General features: G+C 49.4%; 1 protein-coding gene across 1 annotated transcript in view; it reads left to right on the top strand.

Moving 5' to 3' along the window:
• Nucleotides 1–397: 397 nt before the first annotated feature.
• ABTB2 (ankyrin repeat and BTB domain containing 2) overlaps nt 398–17,847 on the top strand; it is a 160,147-nt gene continuing 142,697 nt past the window's right edge. Inside the window, exon 1 of the mRNA XM_084774970.1 lies at nt 398–1,725. Within this exon, the coding sequence (XP_084631096.1) occupies nt 843–1,725 (883 nt within the window). The 5' untranslated portion in view covers nt 398–842. The remainder of the gene's footprint in view (nt 1,726–17,847) is intronic.

Genomic DNA, 17,847 nt, shown 5'->3' with positions numbered 1-17,847 from the left:
CTGCATTCCGAGGCTCGGCTACTCGCAGCTTCACAAGGAGCTGACTGCCTAGGTCCAAAGCCTAGAAGGCGGGAAAGGGATAGCAGACAGAGGCTTTTCCTTCTCGCTCTCCTTTTTAGTCCTCGGTTCTGGGGCCTGCTCTCTGGGTTCCCCCAGCTTTCTGGGTCTCTGCGCTCCACCTCCTAGTCAGCTCTCTCTCTTGTTCTCCATCCCCCTCCCCTCCCGCCGCTACCCACCCGCTACACCCAATCCTCAATCTCTCAGGGAAGGGGTTTCGCCCAAGCGGAGTGAGATTTGCATATTCCCCGCCCCTCCCGGAAACCATTGGCGCAGCCCTTGCCCGGCGCGGCTGATGATTGGTGAGCCGCCCGGGTGTATTTGCATGCGGGCCTCTCCAGAGAACCTATCTGTGTCTGTAGCCCGCGCCCAGCAGAAGTTTGTGGAGCGCTTTCTCACCGGCTGGTCCGGGACGGACCTGGGCGCCCAGCTCTTCGGTGGTCTCCCCGTTCTCCCGGGATTCCTTCTCTGTGGTGACGGACGCGACGGACGCTCGGTAAGGGAAACTGAGGGCTGGCGGAGCGAGTGCGGAGGAGGAGCGCCGGGGAGCCCGCTGGTTGACAGCGGCGCGGCTGGACGCGGACGGCGCTGAGCTCCGGCTCGCCCGGGAGCTTCGCCCACCTTCCCGCGGCCTGTGCGCGGGCGATGCTGCGGCCCCGAGGCGCCGCGCTGCGAGTACGGAGGGCGCCCCCGAGAGCCTAGAGCTGCTTTCCGCACCCCCGGGGCAAGTGGGCATGGGACAGTGAGAGCCCCTCGCTCGGCGAGGCCGCGAGCGGAGGCTCCCCATGGCCGGGACGTACAGCTCCACACTGAAGACGCTGGAGGACTTGACCTTGGACTCCGGGTATGGGGCCGGCGACTCCTGCCGCTCGCTCAGCCTCTCGTCTTCCAAGTCCAACTCGCAGGCGCTCAACTCTTCGGCCCAGCAGCACCGCGGGGCGGCCTGGTGGTGCTATTCCGGCTCCATGAACAGCCGCCACAACAGCTGGGACACGGTGAACACGGTGCTGCCCGAGGATCCCGAAGTGGCCGATCTCTTCTCGCGCTGCCCGCGGCTCCCTGAGCTGGAGGAGTTCCCCTGGACCGAGGGAGACGTGGCCCGGGTGCTCCGCAAAACCGTCGGCGGCAGGAGGCTGCCAGCTTTCTCAGCCGAGGCGGTGAGGCGTTTGGCCGGGTTGCTCCGCCGGGCTCTCATCCGTGTGGCCCGGGAGGCGCAGCGCCTGAGCGTGCTGCACGCCAAGTGTACCCGCTTCGAAGTGCAGAGCGCGGTGCGCCTGGTGCACAGCTGGGCGCTGGCGGAGAGCTGCGCGCTGGCGGCCGTCAAGGCGTTGTCCCTCTATAGCATGAGCGCTGGCGATGGGCTGCGCCGCGGCAAGTCGGCGCGCTGCGGCCTCACTTTCTCGGTGGGCCGCTTCTTCCGTTGGATGGTGGACACTCGCATCTCTGTGCGCATCCACGAGTACGCGGCCATCTCGCTCACCGCCTGCATGGAGAACCTGGTGGAGGAGATCCGGGCCAGGGTACTGGCGAGCCAGAGCCTGGATGGCGGAGGCGGAGGAGGCGGAGAGGTATGTGCAGAGGCCTTGGAGATGGTCATCAACAACGACGCCGAGCTCTGGGGAGTCCTGCAACCCTATGAACATCTCATCTGCGGCAAGAACGCCAATGGTAAGCTTGGGGTGGGGGGAAATCGAGGCACCGTGGTGGACAAACGGATGGGCCACCCCAGGAGCGGATTTCCTAGAACCAAACTGTCAAGTGTACCAGGTCTCTGAGAGCAATTGAATTCTGGGAGAATTCTTAACCTCTTATCAAAGATTGTTTAGGTGTCTAACTTTTGGAGGATAAAGTCATGCTTAAGAGTTCTGTCTGTGCACTAATTGGGTGAAAATGGGTGTCTGTCTGGACCAACGGTCTCCTGAACCACCCTCTAAAGTGAAGTTTGCTGCCCTGTTACGGTTTGTTTGCCTTGTTTAGTTGATTCTCTAGGAGTCTTTTTTTTTTTTTTCTTTTTTCTTTTTCACCCAACAGTAGGTCAGATTGACTGTGGTTCTTCCCTGGTGTTAAGGGTCTATACTCTTAACACCTGAACCTCTGATAAATGAGGTGGGTAGAGGAGCATGGAGAGCCTAGGATCTGGTGCTCCTCCCTGGCCTTAATGATGCTCAGAGTCAGGCCTCTTAATGGGGGGGGGGGGTTGCGAGGGGGTAGAGGTGCTATGTGCGCAGAGGTGAAAGGGAACCAGGGACTCTAGAACCTCCTTCTCAGAAAGGCAGCCACATGCCGACTTCTGGGGCCCGATTTTCCAGCTGTCATTAGCCAAGTAAGCATTTGATTAAAACCTTGTGTTGAATAAAATGCACACCCTTTTAGGTTTTCCTGAAAGGAAAGATGCCGGCCTCAGGAAACCACATTATGGGAATAGAGTATGGGGGATGGGCAACTGCATGGGGTGGAGTCTGGAAAATAAAGCATTGGGCTAGCGAAGGCTTTAGTGACAGGGATAAAAGCAAAGCCCTTGTCCTTCTCTGTGGTAGGGCATGGCATGACATGTGCTCAACAGCAAACTTCCTGACTCCAGTTTCAGGAGTTGGCACCATATATTATTTAAGGTGGACCAACCTCATGGTCTAATTGGAAGGGTCACTTTGGGTATAGCTTTCAGTGGCAAATAAGCAGGTAGTGGAAGAGACCAGGTGGATTCTGGGAAGGGATAAAAATCAAATTAGATGTGGCTTAACATACTTGTGATGGCTAAAATTTAGAACAGCAATACTTCAGTCACTGCCCTTAGCACTTTGTATATGAGGACCGCCTCTATAAGTTAGCCAGAGTGGATTTGATAGTGTGATACAGTGAACTGTTGGCTTGGGTTTCTGTCCCTATTTCCTGCATGCTACTCCTAAAAATCCCTGGAATCTCCAAAACAAAAGTGTAATTTTGAATGGTAATGACTGATGGCTTGCCACCTGTAGGTAGTTTCAGGATGGGGGGGAGGCGGTTACTCACCAGAAAGAACAAAGCAGTCTTTAAGGGGTTAGTACCTCAAACTCCTGCTCCAGCCTCCCAGGAGGGGAGAGAGGCAGAAGGTTAAACTGATCATCAATGGCCAAGATTTTAATCAATCATGCATGTATAATAAAGTCTTCATAAAAACTCAAGAGGACAAGTTTCCTGGTGCTTCTGTGTAGCTGAACCCCAGAACAGCAAGGGACTTGCTTTCCTCCTTAAGTTGTCCCAGGATTGTCTTCACCGATAGCCTTGTGACCTCCTTTGTAAACAAGCCAGGGAATGGAGAAGTGCTTCCCTAAATTCCGTGAGCCACTCTAGCAAATTAAATCAGAAGAAGGCTATGGTAGAAAACGACCTTTATAGCCTTGGTCAGAAGCACGAGGAAAAACTACTTCAGGCTGGGCTGACCTCTGAGAGGAGGAGATCTGGTGTTATCTCCTGGTAGTCTCAGGGTTTCACTGAGTTGAGCTGGAGGACTTCCAGCTGTGTGTGCTTTAGAGTTGCATGCTTGTCAGTGGGAGGAGTCCCCACACTTTGGGGGGGATATAGAAAAAATAGATATTCTGTATTGATTGGAGCGTGAGAATGAGAAAATGTTTGTTTTTCCGAGAGCTAAAGAACCTCTGGTGTTATCCCCATTATACAGAGGGCAAGCTAAGGGCCTCAATGTTTCAGTCCCTTCCTTAGATTACACAAAACTGCAGTTTGAACCCTGGCATGATACACAGCTTTGTTTCATCAGCCCTCAAGAAGAGCAATTGACCTTCTAGACCAAATTTGGAATACACTATTTCCTCAACATAGCTTATTTTGATATTTCTTGCTCTGGGTTTCATTTCTGGCGCCACCACGGGACATTCTTGGAGTCAAGAATAGTTGTCTTGCAGCTTTCCTGCTGTTAGGTCAGAGTTGAGGTCAATCCAAGAGTTGATGGCGTCACCGCTGACAATGGTGCTTCGCACTTTAAGTTTGTGGCCTCAGCACTGGGAACACCAGTTCCAAGAGAGGAAGTGGAGGGCAAGGGGATTTTCATGCGGTTGTCATAGCCCAGGGGAAAGAGTTCTGTACAGAGGGAAGCCCTCACTACAGTGGGGCGTGGACCAAAACCCCAAGAGTAAATCCTCTTGGCGAAAAGCAATTCAACCCTATCCCCACAAGGAAAAGTAGGCTAACAGTAGCACAAAACAAAACCCACGAATGTCCTTGTGTCCAGCCAGAGCCCAGCATGCGAAATGTCTTTTTCTGATTGCAAACCAAAGCTTAAAAGAGCAGCTGCCTCTCGGAGTACCTGCAGGTGCAGAAATCATTAGAAAACAAGTGTTTTCGTTTAAAGGTCCACAGCCAAAGAGCGTTGCTTATGAATGCCCTTGGGGCTGTCTTTACTGGATGGGTTGTTTTTGGTTTTTTGTTTCTTTGTGTCGTCCCCCCCCCCCCCATGATTTGGCCTTCACCTCACACCTTCAGCAGCCTTCAGCCCTGGCGAGGAAGGCAGGAACACTCCCTTTCCCTAGGATACTCAGCACCAAAGTGTCTCCCTCTGAGTTCTCTGGTCTCTAAGGCACTCTTCCTCTTAGTAACATGGATGCCCGCTCCTCATTCATAAAGACTAGGGGGTGGTCTTACTAACCAACGAAGAGGCAGATTTGTTAAATCCCCTTAGACAGTGAAATGGATGTTTGCTAGAGAAGCAATGAATTGCATATGTTGGAAAGCTGTCTTCAGAGGAAAGCCTCAACCACTTAGGAAAGAAATGAAGAGCTCCAAGCCTCTTTTATATTAAAGTGTCCCCAAAGCCAGCAAGGTTACAGTTTATACAGCTGAAGACCAAGTGAGGAATGCCAGCATATGGGAAGAGAGAGTGCTGGTTGGTACTCTTGTCCTGCTGGGTCTTCCTTTTAAATTATATATGTATTGTTGTGCTTGCTAATTACACAGCAGGGGCTCATGCATTTGACTCGGCTATATAGAGCTCTTAAACTTTTAATGTCTTCCAACACAGAATTTAAGAGCCCTAATCCATCTATTCTTGTCCATTACTCAGAATGCCAGACAAATATGGTTTTGCTCAGCCTGAGATGGATGGTAAAAGTTCTGTAGTGTTTATAAAACAGGATCCCAGCTCCATAGAGCAGCAGGAGTTATGCATTGTTGATCATTTGGTATTGATGTCTTGGATCCCAGGGCGGTGTCATTAAACCCTGAGATCTTCATGACTTCCTTATGGGGAGCAGAAAACCCTCTTTAATAGAGTGGTATTTATAAACAGGAGGGGCTGGCAGAAAATAGAAACATCTCTCTTCCACTCCCTCCCCTCTGCCCTCTCTTTTCTTTTTCAGGGACCTCTGTGTGCAGGTTTGATACAGAGCAGCCTTTCTGGGGTCCTTCTGGCTGTTTTTCTTACTAAGATTTTATGAATGATCATATGATCATGGCCTTTGAGAGAATTCAGTTTCTTATTTCAGTTAAACGACAGAATAGTGACGAGGACGTTCTCATTCCAGAGCTGTATATGGTGTGTATACATCACAGAGGCAAATGTTAAAGAGTTTGGAGCCTACCTCTATGATGGACCTGGGGGCAAAGTTCTTAATCATTCCAGACCTCTGTTTTGTAATCTGTGAAATGGAGGATAATAATACCTATCTCATAAGGTTGGCATGAGGATAGAAATCATAAAGATCTTAGCACACAGTAAAGGCTCAATAAACAGTAGCAGTGCATTCAGCAAACACTCACTCACCACTGGCTGTGCCCCACTGTTAAAACTGCAGTGGATTAAGTAGTGGTGTGATGGTTCCTCTCAAAGTGTTTAATCCAGTGGAGGGACAAGGAAAAGTAAACAAAGATTTAGTCTTATTAATCGTGGGGGTGTTTGGTTCATTTTTTTTTTAATTACATGTATTGTGTTGTGGGAGCATTTGGAGGAAGACAACTTGGAGTGAGTTCCCTCTGTGTGGGTTCTTGGGATTGACCTTGGCTCGTTAGGCTTGGTGGCGTATGCCTTTACCTACTGTGTGTGTGTGTGTGTGTGTGTGTGTGAGAGAGAGAGAGAGAGAGAGAGAGAGAGAGAGAGAGAGAGAGAGAGAGATTTGGTCTTTTTTACACAGGATCTTATTTTGAAACCTAGGCTGGCCTCTAACCCAAGTGCTAGGCTCACAGATATATACTGCCATGCATTTGCTGTTGTTGTTTTTGTTTCGGATCAGATATTGGGATAGGTGGGGACAGTTTGAGTTACAGTCAAGGAAGGCCTTTCTGAAGTTTGATTAGTAGTAGCTACCAGCATGAACACTACTGTCTAAGGAGCTTTGGGCTGTAAATGGTGACTAAGGAGTTTTCCGAATTATTCACTTGTTTACCAACTGAGACAAATGTCAACATCTCATTTGCAGCCAAGAAATAAAGAGGCTGTGTCTGAAGCAGGAGTGGAAATTCTGGCTGTAGCGTTCATTTGTCAAAGAGATTGTAGGATGGATTTCCACTGAGATAATTAGCCAAAGGAGCAAGGGTTAATTGAGCTGTGAGTTGCTGTTTAATCAGTTTTAACACCTGGGTAGACTGAGGGAGGAGGGCACCTCCATTCTTTCTAACTGTTGTATTATAGCCAAGGGAGCTTGCAGAACTGAAACAAAGCAAGCTTTGGAAATGAAAACTAATTTATCTCCCCCCAACCCCCCACACCCCCCTCCCCCTGCAAGCTTGCCAAGAAATGCAGCCCCTGGCTTAGGTAGCATGAGTAACAAGCTGGAATTGTTAGGCCTGCCTCCTTTAGAAAGCTTTACCTGACTTCCCCTCCCCCAGCTGGAAGAGCCAAGCCTCCTTGAAGTTTCTACAGCACCCAAGGCATTTCTTGAATCATCTCCTGCTCCTGTATCTCCATCAAATTGTGACTTCACAACCTGTACAATGTCTGTACATTTTAACATATTCTGCGAGTATAGGGCAGCCTGTAGATCTTGCCCACCCCTCTTGTTTCTTTCCAAAATTTGCATTTGAATTCTTTTTACATGTTGGAAGAACCCCTCCCCCTAAAGAAAGCAGAGAAGTTCAAGTTCTTGATGAACAGAAGCGTCATTTGGGGGGAGCATGTCCTAGGGAGGACACCATTCAGTCAGTGGCTATCTTAATTCTGGACATGCTGCCCAAGGCCTTCTGCGATGAGATGAGTGCGGTGTGAGAGCTGGAGGGCAGGGTGGTGGTTTGGGTTAGAGAGATGCCTTTCATGTGGGGTCTCTAGTGGAGTGGAGTTCTTGACCAAATGTCCAGTAGGCAGCAGAGCAACCAATGGGAGGAAGTTTCTCTGATCAGTAGTCTTGCTGAGGAGAATAGGGTGCTTTCCACAGAGAGAGCCTCCGCAGTCATGGTTCACACCTCCCTGACAGTGGCTGGGCCAGGACTAAGCAAGCCCCAAGTCTGTACTTTTCCTATAAAGAATCAAAGGATCAGAAGTAGCAAGCAACAGATCAGTATTTGAGCCTCTTCAAATGTCAAATTGGGTCAAAGTCCCAGCAACAGTGTTACTCCTTTTTTTTTTTTTTTTTTTTTTTTTTTTTTTTTTTTTTTTGAGACAGGGTTTCTCTGTGTAGCCTTGGCTGTCCTGGACCCGCTTTGTAGACCAGGCTGGCCTCGAACTCACAGCGATCCGCCTGCCTCTGCCTCCCGAGTGCTGGGATTAAAGGCGTGCGTCAAAGTCCCAGCAACAGTGTTACTTCTTATAGATCTTACTCGTAAGTGGCCTACTGTGTCTAGGCACTTTGAATTCCTCAGACCAGCCGATGCTTTCCAGGCCCAGAGAGTGTACACTGGAGGTGCCATTGATTTGAAGGCACCATTATTCCTCCTCTTGAAGGGGCAGGAGGCTTGGCTGCCCCCAGGGAGTATCTTGCCAAGTTGCAGCTGCTAGGTGATCAATATGTTGAGCTGAATGGAAAAGCTGAGGACTTGCCAGAGTGCTGCTTCTTGGTTAGGAGGGGGTGAGCCAGCGCAGGGCGGAAGGACATGCAAGGGGGGGAAAGCTGCTCCACATTTAGGCCTCTCTCTGGTCTCCAGGAGGTTGGGGGAGGGGGCTCACTTTGGGGGTTAGCGAAAGAATCAGCCAGTCTTCCCTCCTTTCTTTCTGCGTTTGCATACACTTGTGTGCATATGTGGGTGGGCGGGCCTATGTGCACATGTGGAGGCCAAAAGTCAACCTCTGGTGTCATTCTTCATCACATGCTGTCTCTCTGTAGCCTGGCCAGAACTTGCTGAGTAGGCAAGATTGGCTTCAGCTAGCCCCAGTGATCCAGCTCTCTGCCTGAGTGAGCCATCACCTTTCAGGCCCGGAAGAGCCTTTCTGAAGGGTACATGCTTTCCTTAGAGTGGACCCCTGTGTCCAGCTGCCGACTGCATCTTTGTACTAGGAGTACAACAAAACCCAATCAGCACAGGGCCTGTCAAGGTGCTCTGGCTTTTGGAGCCTAGGTTGAGCCTCCCACCCTGCTTTGCCTGTTAGTGAACCCATGTCCTCAAGCGAAGCACCCCAAGTCTCTTTCCTCTGCTACCCAGTGAGGGACCCATTATTCTGTGCAGTGAAGTTGTGCCTGGTGAATATTCAAGTGTCCCAGGGGTGTTAGGGATGCTAAGGGTTTGGTGAGAAAGCACAGCCTGGGGCTAGGCTGCTGGGTGATTCCTTCCAGCCTCACTTGTGAACTGTGGGATGTGGGACAGATTCTTTTACTTCTGTGCCTTAGTTTCTTTCTCTATAACAAAGTTGGCACTGTTGACATTTGGGACTGAATCATGTTTTGTCATGAGGCTATCTTGTGCATTGCAAGATGCTTTATAAAACCCTATTCCTACTAGTTGTGGCAACCCAAAATATTTCCCAGGACTCCAGATGTTCCCTTGGGAACATAGTCACCCTTGATTGGAAAACACTGTGCTGTAAGGTAAAACTAAGACTAATAGCCAACTCATAGGATGATTGTCAATTTTGTTTTGTTTTGTTTTGTTTTTCAAGACAGGGTTTCTCTGTGTATCCTTGGCTGTCCTGGGCTTGCTTCGTAGACCAGGCTGGCCTCCAACTCACAGTGATCTATCTACCTGCCTTTGCCTCCCCAAGTGCTGGGATTACAGGTGTGAGCCACCACGCCTGGCCGATTGTGAATATTTAATAAGCATCTCTATAAGGGACTTTTTTTTTTTTTTACAAACTTCTATTGAATGCACTAATTTTCTTCCCTTTTGCTAAGGGCTCATGGTACTTGAGTCTCTCATGGTTGGGTGGAGCATGACCCGGATCCCAGGTGGCAAGTGTTAGTCACAAGGCTCTCCTTGATGACTAACACTTGGTTTCTGGAGGTAGGAAGATGTTACGGAGTCTGGAAAAAGCACCTTCACGCCCTGCTCAGTTATGGGTGGACTGTCCCTAGGACAATGCAGTGTGGCAGTGAGATTAACACTCTCTCTCTGAGTTCATGCCCACCTCTGTCGAGATAACAAGAGCAGTACATATTTGAAGTTCATATTTAAAGAGCAGTACATATTAAAGTAATTGGTTGAGTTTGTTTGTTTTGAGGCAGGGTCTTAGTAAACTGGACATGCCTAGAACCAACTGTGTAGCTGAAGATGACCTCAAGGTCCTCGCCCACCTTTTTCTACCTCCCTGAGTACTGGGCTTACAGGCCTGTAGCACCATGCCTGGCTTTGCCTGGTTTTGTTTGTTTGTTTGTTGGTTTTTTTTTAAAGACCTAAATGGGTTTTCAGCTTTGTTTGGAGCTGCCTGTTGAGTGAGAAGGAGATGGTGAAGAAACACAGCCCAAGTTAGCCTGACAAATGCCCCAGCAGCCTCATTAACCTACCTCACTGAGCAGCGGCTAGGTGCAAGGCAAGCAGGAAGGCTTGGACAAGCAGTGTTGCTTTGAGGAGTTTATGATCCAGCAGGGACAGCACAGCATGCTTATGGATAGTTGCAGGAAAATTTGTCATCTTCCTTAAAACAATGATGGAAAAGGTGCTGATAGCCCACATTAATTGCATGAGGTCACCCATCTTTGGACTAATTTTATTGAGCCACCAAGCCTCTCCGCAAAGGATGTATAGTTTCCAGTCCATAGATGAAGGTCTTGAAGCTTTACAAAGGTGGTAGGGTGGGTACCCAGCGGGTGGAAGGGAGTTGGGGCTTCTTGTAGGAGACGTAGCCTATGAGCCAATGCAGACGTACACAACAGAGCTTTGACCAAGAAAGAGAAAGAAGGCACGGTGTGGGAAAGACCTAGAAGTTAATGCACATCTTTCGAACGACAGCAAGTGACCCTGCTTGGCCTGGAGGCTCAGCTACATAACAAGGAAGAGTAGAGGAGATAACACAGGGGAAAAAAGGGTGGGGGGGGAATCCCCACATCTTTTATCCAGATGTGAAGAAGGCTGCCAGAGTGTTGGACAAGAGTTTTCCAAAACTTATTTTTATAGCTCAGAATCAGAGTGTGTCTGCTCTGCTGCTCATCTTAACCACAACCCAGACCTCCCGTTACCCCTCTTGTTGATTGAAAGCTTGACCTCAAAAAAAAGCACCCGCCTGCCGTTGTAACAGTGAAAGTGTAATGCAAGACTTTAAATAGGCAAGCTTGAGCTGACGGGACACAAAAGGCCTTTCCATCAGCCTCGCTTCTCTTGTTGAACTTGGCTTTCTGACTTGATTGATTCTTCAGGCTAAAGCAATCCCTGTCGATGATGGAGGCTGGGAGTGGTAAACTTGCTGAAGTAAACTACTGAGTTTACGATGGCAGAGTAGGGAGCAGCGGAAAACAAGATGAGCTGAAAGGGTCCTAGGCCTCTTTACTGGCTAAAGTCTAACTCTAAGTGCTTGACTTCCAGTCTAGGCTTTACCAGCTGACAGCTCGCTTTTGATGTGCAGCTCTTTTCTAGCTCTGTTGATGTGTCTCTAGAATATTGATAAAGATTTCGTGTTAAATGCTTGTGATCTTGGAAGCAGTTAATAATTCGTTTTCATCTGGGTTGGACTCCCTAGAGATCATTCGAGTCCTGACAGCAATATGCGGAGATCATACCGGCTTGGCTAACACCTTAGGTGTGTGTGTTCTTTTCCTGACCCCAGTGTGGTGAAGGAATTTTCTTGTCACTTGAGAAAGATAAATTTCATGAGGATATTGCAAAAATACATATAGCCTTACTTGGAGTTAATGATTTGAAGGTCTTCCTTCCTAAACCTAGGAAGAGTTTCACGAGGACAAAATTTAAATAGAGAGACTGAACTTGGAAGTCCTAGCAATAGAAACCTGAATCCAGGGAGAGATGAAATTGAACCTCTAAAGTGTGAGACAGGAAAACCATTCCAACAAAAGCTTTTGTTGAAAGCTTGTTTTTTCAAGTGCTGGGGATGCAGCCCAAGGCCCTGTGCATACTGGGCAAGTGCTCTTCCACCAAGCTACACCCTAGCCCTTTCTGTGGAAAACTTTGGTGTATGCCTTCTAAAGTATGAGAGCGGTATGTTCTGTGAGGAAAGTTGTAAGTTGATATTTATGTACCAAGCAGACGTGTATACAGCAGCGTCTAGAACAACCCAGCACAGAGAACTGTGGGCTCGGATCAAGAGAGTTCTGGACTGGAGCTTGCCCTCTCTGTGACTGGAGTGAATCATCTCAGTTTTTTGGCTGTTCTTTGAGAAGGTTGGACTATATTCTCTAGGGGCCCCCTCTGTCTCTGGAAATTTTCTGGACCCCACAAGAACTCTGTGAAATTATTTCCCTAGGGTCTATCCCTGTAATTAGTACCCCGAGGAAAGAAAAGGGGGGGGGGGAAGCCCTGTCTAAAGCAGGCTGTGCTCTGAGACCCAGCTGGCTAGTGAGACTAAACGCCATCTTTTTAACATTAGCATTCGCTGTGATTGTTGTATTTAGCTTTTTGCTTTGCCTTCTCTCAGAAGGATAAGTTCTGTGTACTTCTGGCTGACATAAACTGCTTGACAGCTGTGTCCAGGCCCTGGCAGGCCAGCACTGTGGTGAGGTCCAGCACTGTGGTGAGGTCCAGCCCCGAGGTGACTTCATACAGCTGGTGTTTGAAGCCTGCCTACCCAGACTAGAGTATTTATAGCAAGGGAGAAGCTAGAGAAAAAAAATAAATAAATACTCTACACCCTTCTCTATCCTGCGAGGGACACAGACAGGCATTGTGAGGAATGTGGAAGGCCCTGCTGTATAATCCAGCATGATATTTTTAAATGCTGTTTGTTGGAGTTGGCAGGCCTGGTTTTTCAAAGAGGAGGGAAAATGAAAGTCACTGAAGATGACAGGAGGCCAGGAGTTCTGAAAGCCAAGACGCAGAGCTGGGGGCCCTGAGGTGTGTGGCCTTTACCTTTTCTCCTCAAGGTCTGAGCAGGATGTAGGAAAGTGAGGATGAATGAGACGTGAGACTGAGTGAGATGGCCGCGTCCCACTCCTCTCCATCCACTCCTCAAATCCAAAAATGAAAATCAAGTGAAACGTTCCAGTAAGGCAAGGCAGGGTTGCCTCTTCGAGAACTCGGGGCCTAAGTGGTTTCTTCTCCGTCCCAGAGCTGGGTCGCTCAAGTTAAACATGGAGAAAAGCAAATTGCTCACAGCTGTCCTTTGGACTTAATCCCCTACCCCACCCCCAGGGCAGGCAGGACAAGCCAGAAGTGTGCTGGGAGTACAGTGCAGTGGAGTAGGACGAGGCCCCTGACACTCGTCAGAGTAATCCCCTGTCCATGGGACCTTTGTTAAGTCTCAGAGATAATGTCTTCTGCTTAGCTAGCCGCTGAGGCCAAAGTGGTTACAGTGGGAGGGACTCTGGGTTCGGAGCTGGGGAGAAAGTTCAGTTTGGGGTGCATCATTTGTTCAGCAAATATTTGTTGAGGACCTTTTTTTGTGTACTGGGCAGTGTTTCAGGAAGCAGTGACAGAGCAAATGAATAAAGTACTGAAAGGGAGGCGCTGGCCCTGCTGAAAGTGAGGGTGGGAAGCACAGTGGAGCCACAATGAGACCCTCATGGCTGGAGAAGGCAGCTCCCAATAAAGGGAACAGCAAGTGTTCCTGGTTGCTGCTGAGGAGATTACTGAGGAGATGAGTGTGGTTGAGTTCATCATGGACAGGAGGTGGGAGAAGAGGAACTAGCTCAGGGTTATTGCCTAATAGCCTTGGCTTTAAAGCTGAGTGTGCTATGGTGAACTTGAGCAGATGGGCACAACTCGATTTGCATTTCACTAAGGTTACTCTCTCCCTCTCTCCTCTTTTGGAAGTGGACTTCAGTACCAAGTGCAGAAACGAGGTGACCAGGTAAGAGAGTTTTGCAATAATTGAGGCAAAAGAGGGAGGGGCTTGGAGCAGGTGAGGGAGGGGCTTGGAGCAGGTGAGGAAGGGGCTTGGAGCAGGTGAGGGAGGGGCTTGGAGCAGGTGAGGGAGGGGCTTGGAGCAGGTGAGGGAGGGGCTTGGAGCAGGTGAGGGTGGGGCTTGGAGCAGGTGAGGGAGGGGCTTGGAGCAGGTGAGGGTGGGACTTGGAGCAGGTGAGGGTGGGACTTGGGCCAGGTGAGGGTGGGACTTGGGCCAGGTGAGGGTGGGACTTGGAGCAGGTGAGGGTGGGACTTGGAGCAGGTGAGGGTGGGACTTGGAGCAGGTGAGGGTGGGACTTGGAGCAGGTGAGGGAGGGGCTTGGAGCAGGTGAGGGAGGGGCTTGGAGCAGGTGAGGGTAGGGCTTGGAGCAGGTGAGGGAGGGGCTTGGAGCAGGTGAGGGTGGGGCTTGGAGCAGGTGAGGGAGGGGCTTGGAGCAGGTGAGGGAGGGGCTTGGAGCAGGTGAGGGAGGGGCTTGGAGCAGGTGAGAGTGGGACTTGGGCCAGGTGAGGGTGGGACTTGGAGCAGGTGAAGGTGGGACTTGGAGCAGGTGAGGGTGGGACTTGGGCCAGGTGAGGGTGGGACTTGGGCCAGGTGAGGGTAGGACTTGGACCAAGTGGTCATAGAGGAGGTCATGGATGTGTTTTAAAGTCACAGCCAATGGTATTTACCTACAGTCTACTATGAGAATTAGGAGAGAAAACTGAATGTGACAGTAAGGTTTATGGGCCAGGCGTTCAGAAAGTACTAAAGAGGCAGAGTTAGGCCAGAGACTCAAGTGTAGATTTGGTTGTTTGTCCCAAATTTAAGCTACAGAGATAGCAAGTAGGAAGGTGGGCCACCTCTGACACCTTCTTAATTGTGTAATAGATTGAATCACTGCACTCATTTGTCCTTCCAGAGGCATAGCTCAACAAGACTGGCCAGAGACTTGGGCAAGAGAGGGTTAATTACCAGTGTTAGCATCTTCAGTTGGTGGCTAGCGGGCTCCCTGAAGGTCATCAGCTCAGCTGTTTCTGGCCGTTCACATGTAGTGTGTTTAATTGGATCCACTTGTTCTATGGACCACTTGTAGCTTTGCACACATGTCCTTTACTTCTGGGAAAACTAGACTCCATATTCCAGCAGCTTTGGGTTCTTGCAAGTCGATCATGTGTGAGTCAGGAAGTGATAGAAAGCGCATTCACGGGACACTGGGTGTGTCCAAGGGCTTGCTCCTCAGAAGGGGCAGGGAGCATAGGATGGAAGCTGTGGTAGCTACAGATGGACTCTTACAGCTGCCACTGCCTGGACTACCTGCTGTCTCAGTTTTCCTCTGCTAGTCACAGTGCTCATCAAATTGCTCTTTCATTAATTCCCAGCTGTAGATTCATGCTATCATCTCTTGGAGAGCTTAAAAAAAATGTAGGGCGTGTGTGTGTGTGTGTGTGTGTGTGTGTGTGACTAATGTAAGGGCCTTCCTTCAGAAACTCTGAGGGAAATGGTGTGGAAAAGGGCTGACACTATGTGGGTAGAGTTCTTGGGAACGTCTGATACACAGCAAGCACTCAGACATTAGCTATTATTAGTGGGCAGAGCATCATTGTTCTGCAGTGCTTGTTACTGCCCCACCCAGGCGGATGGCTTTCCTTCATTCCTTAGCTACGCTGCTTGGCTCTATCCTCATCTTCAGAGCTCCCTGGAGAGCTCCAAGAGGAGCCTGGAGTGCTGGGCTTACCTGGGAAGGGCAAAGTTAGAGGGACAGTGCTGCCATATGGTCATGATGTTTAACCCACTGGTAAACTAGACCTCTAGGAGGAAGAAACTGTAAAGAGGTTAAACAACTGGCTTAGATCTCACAGGTCATATAACCAGACCCAGGCAGCCTTTTTCCAGATTCCCTAGGTCCCAAGCACGCATGTGTCTGTCTTCCTCCACCAGAGGAGCCGACTAGGCACTATGTAGTCTCAATCCAGACCTCCAGCACATAAACTAAGTGCTGAGCCTTACAATGTGCCAGGGCTGTGTGCTTCAGGGGTGTTGTGCCATGTTGTTCTTGCCACTGTGTGTGTTCTTCTCACTCTTTGTATGTAGTCTTTCTGTAGAGACTGAAGCTCAGAGAAAAATCCCCTGGCTATCCTGGATTGAGCAGGATGGCCTGGCTTGAGACCTCATTCATCTTGCTGGCCCCTTCTGTCCTCAGACGTGCCTGGGTGGAGAGAAGCACAGGACAGTTTTATTAGTAAAAAAAAATGATGGGGTTGGTAGAGGATGAGAGAGAAAATGCAGCAAGGCCTAAGCACCCCTCCTGTTTAGAACAGGGAGCCATTTAGGTGCCTTAAAATAGCCTCCCTTGGTGGGGTGCTGGTCTGCCAAGGGCCCTGCTGGAGGTGTTCCTCTGCCTATTTAAAGCTGGATCCGTCTCTCTGGTGAAGGGAATGAAATAACCTCTGAGAAACTGAGTGGATTGGTTGCCTAAAATAGTTTGAGAGGAAGAATGTTTGGAAGCTTCTGGCTCCTTGAGCCCATTTCCTCTGGATTTATGTCACCTCAGAGAGTGCTTAGCCTCCTCTTCTTTACCCTTCTGGCTCTTCCCCTTCCACCGCCTTGAGCCCTGTGTCATCCTAAGCCAAAGGCATTCGTCCTCACAGAAAGCGACAGCTTTTCCTAAGTAATCAAGTTGGGGCCTTTTGTGCATTTAATTTTTCTCTTACAGGGGTGAGAGGCCATTTGTTTAGGAATTGGCTTCCCCCCCACCTCCCCTCCAGCTGCAGAGTTTCCGAGATCAGAGCTCAGGAGTGAGTTTTGTTTTTCTTTACTCACTCACACAAGGGCTGCCCCCGGGAAGCCAGGGGTTTCTCACAACCTTCTTCATGTGGAGACCAGGAACATGTATGAAAAGCTTTAGAGTCACCCTTTAATAATGCGGCTATAGCCACGTGTGGGTCATTACATTTAAACATAATAAAATTTGATACGGTTAAGCATCTTCTCACACAAGCCTCCTTTCCAGGGCTCTGTCAGCACGCATGCCCAGTGGCTGCCGTTAGGGACAAGGCAGATATAGAGCGCGTCCATCATCACAGACAGTTCAATGAGACAACATGCCATTAGACTATAGGTCACCCGCTGGTCACTTGGACCAGCCTTCTGGGTTTTCATGGGTCTAAACGTTTTTAACTACTCCCCAGCTTCTCAAGAAAGCCCTGTTTGCAGAAGTAGGAAGATTCATGGAAGGAGAGGTTAAGGCCATTGATTTTTGTGGCTCTAACCTTTGGACCCTTCACACAAGGTCATGTTTTATGGTTTCCAAGCTGTGGGGCCTAGGGCAAGTCACTTAGCTTCTCTGAAAATGATCCCTTGTGGGTGAAATGGTCTTTGCAATACCTCAAGGGGATTCCATCAGAGTTAAACAAAATGGCCCAAACTGCACAAGACAATGCTCGCTACACAGGCATGACAAAGCTTGTTACACATTCCCTCAGTGTCCTGTGGAGGTACTTGATGTAGCCAAAGGCAGCTGTTTGCAAGTGATTCTCAAACACTCTAAGGAGCAGAATTGCTCTGTTGCTGCTCTTGCTCCTAGGACTTGAGTTCTCAGGTTTAGGGTGCGCTTCTCCCAGGCGCTCAGCTCTCTTCCCTGGGTTTATTGAACGGCCTCCTGGTCACCCCAGTGTCTGTTCTTCAGCTCTCACTTCTGAGCTTTCCCTGAGGAATGGTGCCTGCTCCTTCCTTGCTCTGGGTAAGCTGTTTTTGAGGGCCTTTTGTCCAAAGCCAGCCTGTCAGAACTACTTGGGGTGCAAGCACTAAGACTGCGGGTGACCACTACAGACTTTTGGAACTGTCCCAGAGTTTCAGGGTCTAGTGTGCCCTGTGGGTCTTCTGCACCCTGTGCTGTGAGAACTGAGACAAACAGAGCCCTCACTGGGATCTTGGCAGAGGGAAATTTGGAAGAAGCATCTTTGGGCTCAAGAGAGGCCTCTCTCGAGCCGTAGAGAGAGCAGAGAAGAAGCATGTCTGTTCACAATTGGGTCCTGAGCTCAACCTGTGGCTGTTCACTCAATTGCCTAGATTACATGGCTAATAATGTAACTTTTCTGTACTTCAGTTCCCCCATCTGTAAAAAGGGAATACCAGAGAATCTACCTGGTGGTATACTTGTAAGGATTCAGTGAGGTGGAGCACAAGTCTTCAGCCCCAGTCTCACGTCCTCTGATGCGACTGACACACAGTACCAGCAGGAGGAGTTACAGTTTCCACCTTCATCCCTTGTGGTTCTCAGGGATGACTTGAGGATCCTTTACTCTGCTGTGGGCTTTTGCCTTTTCTATCTGGTGATCTGTCGCTTGTTTAAGTCATAGAGAGTGATCAGGAGGGAAGCTAGCACTTAAAGCCAATGTGTAAATTACACGTGTGTAGCGTGAGCTCCATGTGGCCTCTTCTCTCCCTGGATGGCA

Source organism: Acomys minous (assembly GCF_964271855.1).
Source record: "Acomys minous genome assembly, chromosome: 3".
Taxonomy (NCBI): domain Eukaryota; kingdom Metazoa; phylum Chordata; class Mammalia; order Rodentia; family Muridae; genus Acomys; species Acomys minous.
Note: the sequence above shows the minus strand (reverse complement) of the source record. Positions and strands in the feature narration are given on the sequence as shown.